The 14,100-nt window shown below is 41.5% G+C and overlaps 1 protein-coding gene across 4 annotated transcripts in view; it reads right to left on the bottom strand.

Annotated features, from left to right (window-relative positions):
- Positions 1 to 14,100, bottom strand: part of abcc4 (ATP binding cassette subfamily C member 4 (PEL blood group)) — a 624,022-nt gene that overhangs the window by 136,931 nt on the left and 472,991 nt on the right. For all 4 annotated transcript variants that reach the window (XM_087987997.1, XM_087987995.1, XM_087987994.1 and 1 more), the window contains one exon: positions 12,832 to 12,987. In XM_087987997.1, coding sequence (XP_087844123.1) covers positions 12,832 to 12,987 — 156 coding nt within the window. The remainder of the gene's footprint in view (positions 1 to 12,831; positions 12,988 to 14,100) is intronic.

The raw sequence follows: 14,100 nt of genomic DNA, 5'->3' as shown, positions 1-14,100 counted from the left end.
TCATAATCTTCATATCATTGAAAATTAAAAGTAACTTTAAACAAAACAGTATTCAGACACGGGTCTCCAATTCAACTATGTCAAGTCTGATGAAAGTGACTCCTGTGTAGGTAGTGATCATATGTAAGTATGGTGCCTTAGTTCACCTTCAAGCGGGATTTCCTGAAAGGAGCATTTTTAAAAACTGGTTCACATTTGAAAAATGTGGAAATCACTTCAAATTTATTTCTGAGACCAAAATCTTTAAATCAACTGTTCACTAGCAGATGTTGGAAAAGGAAGACATTGTACTCTGATAATGGAATGAACTTAAGTCTGTGTAAAATCCTTTTTTAAAACCAAAAGTGAGTAGCACCATTGTATTAAACAGAAACTGCAGAAACAAAAGGATTAAACATTGTTGCAACATTTCTGCATCATAACTAGGGAGTGGGAAGATTTATCACCTTAATCTGAAAATATTGTCTAATATCTTTCTTCAACATTAGAAATATATCTTAAAATCACAATATGCTGCCAACATTAATTTCATTTATCTCCCTTCAATTTACACAATTTAGCAAAACTTTTAAACATGTCTGTCTACCAGCAGTAGTGCACTGAAAAGACCCTTATCAGATCAAAATAAATAAATGCTTTTATGTCAGTGCAACACATTTAAATCTCCCGAACACCACACACTTATATTTACAGCTAGACACATAGGATAATGGTCAGAAAAGTGGAACCTGGTCAAATTCCACCCCAAACACACACACACATGACACACACGTAAGGCACATGGAGACAAATGTGGCTCAGTTTCTGTTTCAGTTTTAACTTAGTAGAAAACAGTCTAAACACAAACTTTTTTTGGACTGCAACCTGCAATCCTTTGCAATCTTCAGTGCAGATCCAATTTTGCCAACTGATGCAGGGCTAAGGCGTGGCAGATGGAATTTAATGTAGATAAATGCTAGGGGCTGCATTTAGGGGAAAAATTCTTAACAGAACTTATACACTTAATGGTAAGGTCCTCTGGAGTGTTGCTGAACAAAGAGACCTTGGAGTGCAGGTTCATAGCTCCTTGAAATCCTTGAAAATGGAGTTGCAGGTAGATAGGATAGTGAAGAAGGCGTTTGGTATGCTTTCCTTTATTGGTCAGAGTATTGAGTACAGAAGTTCGGAGGTCATGTACAGAACATTGGTTGGGCCACTTTTGGAATATTGCTGTGAGTTGGACCGAAGGGTCTGTTTCCATGCTATACATCTCTACAACACTATTTACAATGTTTCTATTCAATCTTGATAGCCACATACTCAGCACTAAGCTGAGGAATGATTTAACTAAACTTCTCAATCTTTCCCCCTTCCTTAAAGGTGTTCCTATTATTCATCGCATGGAGAAAGCTCCCTTTACATTCCTCAGGTATAATACACAAATGCTCTAGGATTTGTTTTCTGACTCGATTTGAAGAAAAAACAGAAGAATGGAGTTGGAATAAGACATTAAGCTCTTTGAGTGTGCTCCTTCATGCAGCAAGAACATGACTGATAAGGTAAGGAAGGAAGATTACCAACATGCAGATTATTCTGGACTGAAATTAATAGATTTCCGGATATTATTCTCTTTTGTAAAAACTTGGAGTAAGATGCAGCTGATCGTAAAACATATTCAAATATAATTAATTTATCCTTACCTCAATATTCTGTATTAATTTGACAATACCAAGAATATTATATGGTGGCAGTGGAAGTACAATATTTGGAATAATTTCTGCCATTTCTGATAGCTTTGAATGGGCATTCAACCAACCAGAATATGGCTGAATGGCACCCAAGATTTACAGAATCATAGAATCCCTACACAGTGTAGAAAGAGGCCATTCGGCCCATCGACTCTGCACAGACCTGGCAAAGAGTTTCCCACCGTATTCCTGTAAACCCACATTTACCATGGCTAATCCACCTAGACTGCACATCCCTGAACATTACAGGGCAATTTAACATGTCCAAACCACCTAACCTGCACATTTTCGGACAGTAGGAGTAAACTGGAGTACACACACAGACATGGGGAGAATATGCAAACTCAACACAGACAAAGTTGGAATTGAATCTGGATCACTGGTGCGGTGAGGGAGCAGTACTAACCACTGGGCCACCATGCCACTCCAGGTGGCTGTGCAGACAAAATCTGAGTGACGAAGGGTACCAATGGAAAAAGCCATGCAAGAGAAAGCAATTAAAGCACTTGATATCTACTTTAACCTGAGAAAGAGTACCATTGTTGACTAAGTTAAACATAACAATCATATCCAATGTAAAAGGGTTGCAGTTATAAATAACTTGAATAGGCTTCCAGGGAACTTTAAATGTAGAAGATTGAAAGAAGAACTAATCGGAAACAGAATAATCATCAGTGTTGGACGAAGTCTTAGAATAACCACTTGATCACACCTTAACAAAGGCAATCCAACTCAATATAGACAAGCTGAGGTCAGGAAACAAAAAGCAGGGCAGCAATAGCCCAGCTATGTGTAAGTGGTACAGAAGGGACAAATATAGAAATGAAACTATCCTCTGAGAGAGGCTGAAAGACATTTACACAACAAGAAGGGGCACTTCAAAGCTGAGTGCTGCAGCAAGAAGCTTGTACAGAAAATGCACAAAGGGAAGTCCTGGATTGGAGTGGTGACGTCCAATTGGAAGGAAACAATTCATGTTTTAAGTCAGACACAGGTATGGCAGTTTGATTTCTTTCTGCTGCTGAAATTCTCATCAGCCATTTTGAAAAAAAGCTATACAAGTTGGGAGGTATAGAATTCAATGTCATGGGAGAATTGTGACTTCCTAGATTTTGTGGTCAGGAACGGGACTCCTGGAAAGTACGTTGTCTCCCCGGTGCCAGGATCTGGGATGTCGCTGATCATGTTAACAGGATTCTGAAGGGGCAGGGTGAGCAGCCAGAAATCGTGGTGCATATTGGCACCAACGATATCGCCAGAAAAGGGATTGAGGATCTGAAAAGTGACTACAGAGAGCTGGGTTGGAAGCTGAAGAGCAGGATGAGTAGAGTGGTGATCTCAGGTTTGCTACCGATGCCACGAGGTAGTGAGGTGAAGAACAAACAGCGAATGTCTGCGAGGCTGGTGCAGGAGGGAGGGCTTCAGATACTTAAAGCAATGGGATGTCTTCTGGGGAAGGTGGAACCTGTACAAGAAGGACGGGTTCCACCTGAACTGGAGGGGCACAAATGTCCTGGGTGGGAGATTTGTTCATGTGGTGTGTAAGGGTTTGAACTAGTTTGGCAAGGGCGGCGGGGGTACGAAAGCTACATATCTGAGAGGGGGCAATTGTAGATGGGACAGTGACAGGATATAGTGAATCTATCGGGAAGATTTCTCACGCGATGAAACAAAGGGATCAGTTAAAGTGTGTCTGCTTTACTGCAAAGAATATCAGAAATAAGAGTGAGGAACTTACAGCATGGATCAGTACTTGGGGCTATGATGTTGTGGCCATAACGGAGGCATGGGTTTCACAGGGGCAGGAATAGTTTTTAGATGTTCCAGAGTTTAGAACGTTTAAAAAGGACAGGGAGGGTGGAAAAAGGGGAGGGGGTGTAGCATTGCTAATCAGAAAGCGCATCACAGCTGCAGAAACAAAGGCTGTTGAGGAAGATTTGTCTACTGAGTCACTATGGGTGGAAGTTAGGAACAGCAAAGGAGCAGCCACCGCATTGGGGGTTTTCTACAGACCCCCTAATAGCAGTAGGGAGATTGAAGAACTCATAGGCGGGCAGACTTTGGAAAAATGCAGATGTAGCAGGGTCGTTGTTCTGGGTGACTTCAACTTTCCCAATATTGACTGGAACCCCTTAGTGCAGATGGTTTGGATGAAGCCTTTTTTGTCAGGTGTGTTCAGAAGGGTTTCCTTACTCGGCATGTGACAGGCCAACGTGGGGAAAGGCCATTTTGGATTTGGTGCTCGGCAATCAGCCAGGACAGGTGTCAGATCTCGCGGTGGGAGAACGCTCGCGGCCAGTGACCACAACTGCCTCATATTCACCATAGCCTTGGAGAGGGAAAGGAGCAGTTACCAAGGGAAGATACTTAATTGGGGAAAAGGAAATTATGACGCTATGAGACAGGAGTTGGGAAGTATGGACTTGGAGCAATTGTTCCACAGAAAGGGCACAACAGGCAGTTGTTGCGAGTGATCCACAAATTAGTTCCTCTGAGACAGGCAAGAAGGGGTAAGAGGAGCTTCTCATCAAAAGGAAGAAGACAGTTTACGTAGGTTCGAGGAAGCAAAGATCTAGCACAGCTTTAGAGGATTACAGGCTTACTAGAATGGAGCTCAGAAGTGGACTGAGGAGAGCCAGGAGGGGGCATGAAAAAGGCTTGGCAGGAAGGATTAGGGAGAACCCAAAGGCATTTTACTCATATGTGAGGAATAAGAGAATGATCAGGGAGAAGGTAGGGCCAGTCAGGGACAGCATAGGGAACTTCTGCGTGGAATCTGAGCAGATAGGGGAAGTCCCTAAATGAGTGTTTTGCTTCTGTTTTCACTAAGGAAAGGGACCTTGTTGTGAATGAGAATTTTTAGGAGCTGGAATACAGGCTTGACCAGACCAAGATTGATGAAGTTGATGTGCTGGAAATTTTGGCAAACATTAAGATTGGTAAGTCCCCAGGGCCAGACCAGACTTATCCTGGGCTGCTCCGGGAAGTGAGAAAGGAGGTTGCCAAGCCGCTGCAAAGATCTTTGCTTCCTTACTCTCCACGGGAGTTGTACCGGAGGATTGGAGGGAGGCGAACGTTGTTCCTCTTTTCAAGAAGGGGAATAGGGAAATCCCTGGCAGTTACAGACCAGTCAGTCTTACGTCTATGGTCAGCAAGGTTTTGGAAAGAATTCTGAGGGATAGGATTTATGACTATTTGGAAAAGCATAGAGTGATTAAAGGCAGTCAGCATAACTTCGTGAGGGACAGGTCATGCCTCACAAATCTTATTGAATTACTTGAGAAGATGATGCGATAGGTCGACTAAGGTCGAGCAGTGGATGTGGTGTATATGGACCTCAGCAAAGCATTTGATAAGGTTCACCATGGTAGGGTCATTCATAAAGTCAGGAGGTATGGGATACAGGGAGATTTGGCTCTCTGGATTCAGAACTGGTTGGCAGATAGTGGTTGTACATGGAAAGTATTCTGCCTGGAGGTCGTGTTGAGTGGTGTCCCACAGGGCTCTGTTCTTGGGCCTCTGCTCTTTGTAGTTTTTATAAATAACTTGGATGTGGAGGTGGAGGGGTGGATTAGTAAATTGGCCAATGACACAAAGGCTATAGGTATGTCATTGACAGTATCGAGGGCTATTGTAGCGTGACATAGACAGGATGCAGAGCTGAGCGGAGAAATGGCAGATGGAGTTCAATCTGGATAAATGCGAAGTGATGCATTTTGGAATATCGAACTTGAATGCTGAATATAGTATTAATGACAGGTTTCTTGACAGTGTGAAGGAACAGAGAGCTCTTGGTGTTCAAGTGCATAGATCCCTCAAAGTTGCCACCCAAGTGGATAGGGTTGTTAAGAAAGCATGTGGTGTTTTGGCTTTCATTAACAGGACAATCGAGTTTAAGAGCCATGAGGTTTTGCTGCAGCTCTACAAGACCCTGGTGAGACCACACACGGAATATTGTGTCCAGTTCTGGTCGCTCTATTATAGGAAAGGTACGGAGGCTTTGGAGAAGGTGCAAAGAAAGTTTACCAGGATGCTGCCTGGACTGGAAAGCTTGTCCTATGAAGAGAGGTTGACTTAAACTCAGACTTTTGTCTTTGGAGAGGAGGAAGAGAGGTAACCTGATCGAGGTATACAAGGTAATGAGAGACATGGATAGAATCGATAGCCAGAGACTGTTTCCCAGTGCAGCAGTGACTGGCACGAGGGATCATAGTTTTAAGATATTAGGAGAAAGATATTAGGAGACGTCAGAGGTCGGTTCTTTACGCAGAGAGTTGTGAATGCATGGAATGCATTGCTAGTGGTTGTGGTGGAAGCAGAGTCATTAGGGACATTTAAGTGACTGCTGGACATGCCCTTAGACAGCAGTGAATTGAGGGGTGTGTAGATTAGGTTATTTTATTTTAGATTAGGAATAATCCACGGCACAACATCATAGGCCGAAGGGCCTGTTCTGTACATTTCTATATTCTATGTTCTAGGTTCTTTAGGCATATTGTTGATGTACTCAGTGTCAGAAATGATCCACAGAAAACAACCGCAATTAAGAAGTTTCCAATTCCTGTTAGTGTGACTTAGCTCCAGTGATTCATGAGGATGGGAAATCAATCAGAAAGATGTTGCTCAACCCGGCTATTGTTAAATAGCCACAATGGCAGCTGTTGCAACAACACAAAATAAGGTGGTGGAGGCAAGCACAAAGTACCTCTTATGGGAAAATCAAAGAGCTGGTAATATCACCTGATAATGTAGGTCTCTATGACTCAGAGCTGTCCACTATCAATAATGCAGGTACATCTTTTATAGGACTGGGAACTGTGAGGACTGCAGATGCTGGAGATCAGAGTCGAGTGTGTGGTGTTGGAAATGCACAGCAGGTTAGGCAGCACCTGAGGAGAAGGAGAATCAACATTTCAGGCATAAGCCCTTCATCTGGATTTACTGATGAAGAGCTTATGCCCAAAACGTCGGTTCTCCTGCTCCTCGAGTACTGCCTGATCTGCTGTGCTTTTCCAGCACCACACTCTCGACTCTCTCAGATAGAGATAGATGGAAAACACAGATCAGTTTTCTGTGCATCCCATTGATTGACAGATATGCAGTGATGCAGAAGGGAGTATGAGTTGCTACATGGACTGGAGAAAAATTTGCAGATTACATTCTTGGTCTCCACTTCAAATAAAGTCAGACCACAAACCCTTAATGACAAAACAAAATGCATCCACAGTACAACAATTCAGATTGAAAACAACGCAAAGACTGATCATGTTCTAGAAAAACTGCAGATTACAGCAGATACTCTGTCCTATATCCATGTGGCAAGGAGATTTGTTTTTTGTTGATGAGATGGAAGCTTTTATTGTAGTAACAACCACTACTGTAGGAGCCACAACACAGAGCATGAATGTATCTCATTCATGTTATAACATGTTATGTTGAGACTTAAAAGGTGTATCCTGGTTTTCACAAAGTAGGTGCCTCCTTTGTGAGTAGATGGTCATCTATCCAACTGAACTGGCTAGAGATGTTGCATTTCCGCCCCCCCCATCAATTCAGATGGCAACCTGACAAGTGAACCAAAGTCTTTCACCAATTCCCCCTCTTGTCCAGTAGAGTGTGAGAGACCACGAAAATGGCACAAAGCCCAAAAGCTCTTCAAGGCTCAAGAGGATCCATTCTGGTTGACATGTCAAAATGTCACAACAATATTAAAAAAATCACACAACACCAGGTTATAGTCCAACAGGTTTAATTGGAAGAACTAGCTTTTGGGAGCACTGCTCCTTCATCAGGTGGTTGTGGAGTAGCACTCCAAAAGCTAGTGCTTCCAATTAAACCTGTTGCACTAAAATCTGGTGTTGTGTGATTTTTAACTTTCAGTCCAACACCGGCATCTCCAAATCATGTCACAACAACTATCTCTATAAAAAGGGGTGGAAAGAAAGAGAACAAAAGGTTAAGGATTACAATGCACTAGAGTCAAAGCTATGGTTTGATGATCTTTGCAATACAAACAAGAATTCCAAGACCGGCCAGAAGACGAAATTGGTTAGAATCAGAATACTTGGCAACCGCAGTATGCTATGCAGATACAGGAAGTGATAGATCTTGTATTTTCATATAACCTCATGGTAAGATACAGCTGACAATAAGATGCTTTCCAAAAAGTTTTTAACTGTTTTCCTAACCTCAGACAGTTTCTATTAATATTCTACATTAGTCTAACAATACCAAATATATTCAAAAGTGAATCATGCTCAATGGATCATATGGCCTAGTCTTGCATCCTTTATTAAGATAATGTAGCAATGTTGGCCATATGTATTTATAGAAAGTATTCAACAAAGTGAGGGATTGTGAAATTCCTGAGGAGTTTGATATATGAAGTAAGGATGTATTGCAGATTTTCAGCAGATCTGGCAGCATCTGTGAAGAAAAATCAGAGTTAACGTCAGTTCTGAGGAAGGATCACTGGACCCCAAACATTAACTATGACTTTTCTTCACAGATGCTGCCAGACCTGCTGAGCTTTTACAACAGCCTTTTTTATTTTTTCCTGATCTACAGCATCCACAGTTCTTTTGGTTTTTATTGGAGATTTTGGCAGGTTTAAAAGTGGATAAATCCCTAGGTATAGATGAGCTGCTATGACAGACGAGAAAAGAAATCACAGGGGCCCTGACTCATATTTTTAATCCCTTTCCGATCCAGGAGAGGTGCCAGAGAACTATAGGAAGGCCAACGTAGTTGTAATTTTAAAAGAAGAGTGGTAGATGCAAACCAGGGAATTACAGACCAGTGAGTCTCACATCAGTGGTAGGGAAACTGCTGGATAAAGTTCTGAAAGAAAGGTTTAAACTCCACTTGGAGAAGCAAGGATTGATCAGGGATAGTCTGATAAAGAAGGTAAAAGCAAAGTGAAATAAAGATACTCAGGGTAAGTTGGCAAATTGTATCCAAAATTGCTTTATTGGTAGGAGACATAGGCTGGTGGTAGAAGGCTGTTTGTGTGACTGATAGCTGGTGTCCAGTGGCATACCACAGGGATCAGTGTTGAGTCCTTCATTGTTTCTGATATTCATAAATGATATAGACGAAAATGAAGGGTGGATTATAAGTACGTTTGGCTGGATGGTTGACAATGAGAAAGAAAGTCTTAGATTGCAGGAAGATGTAGGTGGAGTTCTCAGATGGGCTGATCAGTGGCAGATAGAATTTAAATTTGATAAATGTGAAGTGATGTACTGTGGAAGAAGGAACAAGACAAGGGAATGAATAAGAACTTGGTGCTTGGTTCACAACTGTTCACAATCCACAGAAATTATTTGGTAGAGACTAATTTAATATTTCCAAATTTGCTGATGACATCAAAATTGATTGGAACTTAAGCTATGAGGAGAATACAATGAGGTTACAAGCAGATATGTACAGGCTATCTGATTGGACAGACTAAGTGATTGCCAGATGAAATACAATGTGTGAAGTTATCCACTTTTATAGAAAAGATAGAAAAAATAGAAAAAGCAGAATATTTCTTTAATAGTGAGAGGTTGGGAAAAGCATCCTAAAGGATCTGGGTGTTCTGGTCTATTAATTATTAAAAGCTAGCATGGAGGATCAGCAAACAACTAAGCTCCATGCAAATGTTATGTTGGCGTTGAGTTCAAAGGAACTGGAGTACAGAAGTAAAGATTAGAGTGGTGCTGGAAAAGCACAGCAGGTTAGGCAGCATCTGATGAAGGGCTTTTGCCCAAAGTGTCGATTTTCCTGCTCCTCAAATGCTGCCTGACCTGCTGTGCTTTTCCAGCACCATTCTAAGCTTGACTTTGATCTTCAGCATCTGCAGTACCCACTTCTGCCTACAGGAGTAAAGATGCCTGCTGCAATTATTTACAGACTTCCCATGGAGTACTGTGTAGTTTTGATCCCATTTATAGGATATACATGCAATATAGGGTGCGCAACAGAATTTCACCAGATTAAGCCTTAGGAAGATTTATGAGGAGATATTGAGGAAACTGAATCATTAATTTCTAGACTTTCAAAGAATGTGATGTAGTCTCAGTGAACCTGGTCATGACAGGAATGTTTCTCATGGCGGAGGAATCTAGAACTAGAGGACATAACCTCAGTTAAGAGACAGAACATTCAACAGGAAGAATACCTTCACTCAGAGGATGGTGAATCATTGGGATTCTCTATACGAGGAACTATGGAAACTCAATTATTGAGCATGTTCCAGACAGAAATTGATAGGTTTCTGGGGATTCATATCATTAAGGGATATGGAGATTGTGTGGGAGAGTGTTATTGAGATGATCAGAATTCAATTGTAGAGCAGGCTTGATGTGCTGAATGGTGTCTTCCTGTTACGATGATAGAGGCTGTGTGGTTAGAATTGGAATGGGAATGTAATAGATCACTGAGGATTGCTTTGGGGAAGATGAGGTTGAGGGGTAAGGATAAAAGGATCAAATAGTTTCTAAAACAACTAGAACAATTTCCCAGACAACATATTCAGGCACTGCAACACGCCTGCTTTGGCACACATAGCCACATTCACAGCCACCTAAGATTCACTTCCAGGTTAGTGATAACAGAGATCTTAAACAGAGGTGGGTTTGCCGAGTCAAAAATCTTCCCAATCTCAATTACCCGGCTGAATAGCAAAAATCTGGCTCTTTGCCCCTTGTCTCACAAACCTTATTTGGAGTCAAATGGAGGTTACAGCCCTGCATGCTGTGGGAAAGTTGCCCTCCTGGAGGGAATGCAAATACAAAAATAAGTAAAAAAGAAACAAAATAATATTGAGCCTGGAAATCTGAAAGAAAACAGAAGGTGCTGGAGAAACTTACCAAGTTTTGCAGCATCTGTAGAAAGAGAATTAGAGTGGAGTGAAAACTGCAGACCAGTTCAAAAGTCATCATTTTGGACCAGAAATATTTTAACTCTTTCTCTTTCCAGAGATGCTGCCAGAGCTGGTGTGTTTGTACAGCACTTTCAGTTTGTGTTATAAGTTGGAAATGAATCCACTGGTTGTACTGGAGCTCCATTTTGTGGTATACAAGTCAAGTTGGATCAGTATGCATCATTTGTATGTTTTACTGGTAGGAAACTCTTCCATTTTCATCACTGTCTCTCTATTTTAAATGTTCATGTTAAAAAAACAGAAACAGCAGCTAGACTGTCATTGTGAAGGGTAAGTTCCCCTCTCATGTTCCAAGTGTGTGCAGGTGAGAAAGGCCAAATATTTATCCAACGTCTTTCAAAGGTTACTGAATCTGCATCAATGCATCATTATGCAGTTCATTCCAAATGTCTCTAAAATTCCAGTCAATCTCTAGAGGAGAATAGGCCTTAGTAGCTGTTTAACTAGGCCAGAGTGCAGGATGGTGCCAGCTATCTGGTTTGAGTGTGTGTTGCTGGAAAAGCACAGCAGGAGAGGCAGCATCCGTGGAGCAGGAAAATCGATATTTCAGGTCGGAGCCTTTCATCGGGAAATTCCTGATGATTCATCATTCCTGCCTGACCTGCTGTGCTTTCCCAGCAACACACTCTCAACTCTGATCTCCAGCATCTGCAGATCTCACTGTCTCCTGCCAGCTATCTGGTGCCTGCTCACCTCCATATTTATCTGCATACGGAGCTTAAACTGCCTAGGTCTTCAAGAGCAGTACAAATATCTCAAGGGCTTTTCCTAGTTAACTTAAACAGAAAAAAAAATCAATTTGTGCTGGAAGTCATTTTATATTCAAAACCTGGGTGATGACTTTCTTTATCAATTCCATCAGTTTATTGGCCAATAATATTATTCCAGCTAAATATTATTTTGTGAATAGTGGCATAGTGGTTAGCATTGCTGCCTCACAGCGCTAGAGACTCGGGTTCAATTCCCGCCTCAGGCGACTGACTGTGTGGAGTTTGCACATTCTCCCCGTGTCTGCGTGGGTTTCCTCCGGGTGCTCCGGTTTCCTCCCACAGTCCAAAGATGTGCAGGTCAGGTGAATTGGCCGTGCTAAATTGCCCGTAGTGTTAGGTAAGGGGTAAATGTAGGGGTATGGGTGGGTTGCGCTTCGGCGGGGCGGTGTGGACTTGTTGGGCCGAAGGGCCTGTTTCCACACTGTAAGTAATATAATCTAATCTAATCTAATTTTCTCTAAAATAAAAAGTGGACAGAGATGCAACTTTTACTATGTAAATAAAGATTTGTTTCTTCATATTCCACACGACTTATTCAGCAAAGGTTGGATGATAGGATTATATCCATTTATAAATAACATAACTGGAGTCAGCTAAGTTACCAAATACCTCTAAACATTAGTCAAGCTTCAACTCAACTGAAGGGCAAATTTGTGTTTTGCTGTTTTAAACAAAAGGTAACAACTTCCAACCTATGTAAATAAAAATGCTTATTAGGTTCATTCATTTGGGCATCAGCGAGATCTTTGAATTGCATTGTTAAGCCTGTTCCTTAGAGTGAGCGTGCACAAAATACAAAAGGGGAAGTCACTTGGCCCATTTAATCTGAGTTGGTTCTTTCAAACAGCAGTCAGTTAGCCCTACTTCCTGCTCCTTCCATGTATTGCTGCAATTATTTTTGCTAAGTATTTATCCAACTTCCTTTCAAAGGTTACTGAATCTGCATCAATGCATCATCAGACAGTACATTCCAAAACTTAGCTATTTATTAGATAAAAGCATTTTCTCCTCATTGTCATCTCTGGTTCACAATTTGCTCCACATGGTACAAAACCTTTTTTAAAAATTACAAAGTAATTTTCATATATAATTGACACTGTCCTCAAATAAAATTAGTTGGGTGAAAAGCATTGAGATGTTGCGATGTGAAAGGCAGTACAAATTGTTTAGTTCACTCATCAATCAACAGAAGGCAAGTTTACATTTAAGGTGCAAGCAATGGTTATTCATTAGCTACGTATAACAGATGATGTAAAAAAAGCTGTTTTTAACTCTGTTCTGCATGATAAGTTAAGGTTAAGTATAAAACAGTCAGTATGTCACGCTCAAGATTTTGGTCAAATATAAAACCAGCCAAGGATAATGATATTGGGATATATTTATTTTAGATCAACTCATAAAATACCTGAGGAATGATGGACATGCTGTTTCGCAGGTCATGTAAACCTAGTTCCGAGGTTACAATGCCATCAATGATGATTTTCCCTTCTGGTTCAGCAAGGCGAAACAAGGCTGAGATGAGAGAACTCTTCCCAGCGCCGGTCCTTCCAACAAGCCCAATCTGTAAGAGTAAATACTATGAATGAAGTTACAGTTTGTAATACATTTTACCACATCAACTGGGCTGGATTTTCATTCTGGAGTTAAAACAGACTTAGAAGTTAGGATTAAAAATCAGAAACATTAAAAAGCACAATAAAAACTGAAAGAACTATGGATTCCAAAAATCACACACAAAAAGGGAAGTTGCTGGAAAAGCTCAGCAGATCTGGCAGCAGCTGTGAAGAGAAATCAGAGTTAACATTTCAGGTCCGGTGACCCTTCCTCCGAACAAAGGGTCAGTGGACCCAAAACGTTAACTCTGATTTCTTTTCAGAGGTGCTGCCAGACCTGCTGAGCTTTTCCAGCAATTTCTGTTTTTGTTTCTGAACATTAAAAAGCAGTAGCTTGAATTTTAGTTCAAGGACTTCAATTCCAATATTGGGAACCCAGTTTGTGGAGACATTGGAGAATATGTTTAAGGAGGCAGCCTTCTGGGAAGGTCATCCAATTAAGGTCCACAGTCAGGAAACCGACACAGGAACATGCAAAGCTCTGGGTGTCGACCAAGCAGACTGAGAAAGGTATATATGATGGAGGCATTCCAGTCCTTGCAACTCAATGGAGTCCATGCTAGGCTGCTTTGCAGAATGCACCTGCAATCAATCCCTGTATAACCTGCTGGCTGCTGGGAGGCCACTGTCATGCTGTATTCGGGCACATTGGAAGCAGAAACATACCAGTGTGCTGGCTAGGAGCACAGAATCACTATAACCTTCAAATGGATCCTTCACAACAAAGTAAATCTAGCCCACCTTGTTAATGACATGCTTCAATTTAAAAATAAGTTTATCAATTTGTTCAGTGTAATACTGAACATTTTTTAAAAATCAGCGTTACTTATTGGGAGCAAAAATAAACATTGTGCACTGACTGGCATTCAGTGGAAAGCAGGAATGTGTGGAAATAGAGCATTCCACCCAGACCCACCTCCCTACCCTATGTCTGTAACCGTGCATTTCCTACAGGCCAATCCACCTAGCGTCCACCATGGACAATTTAACATGGCCAATTCACCTAACCTGCACCCGGAGGAAACCCTTTCAGACCCAGTGAGAACTTGCAAACTCCACAC

The sequence above is a fragment of the Chiloscyllium plagiosum genome, unplaced genomic scaffold (assembly GCF_037043375.1).
Source record: "Chiloscyllium plagiosum isolate Xiang-an unplaced genomic scaffold, Cpla_swu_hap1 HiC_scaffold_6, whole genome shotgun sequence".
Lineage (NCBI taxonomy): Eukaryota > Metazoa > Chordata > Chondrichthyes > Orectolobiformes > Hemiscylliidae > Chiloscyllium > Chiloscyllium plagiosum.
Note: the sequence above shows the minus strand (reverse complement) of the source record. Positions and strands in the feature narration are given on the sequence as shown.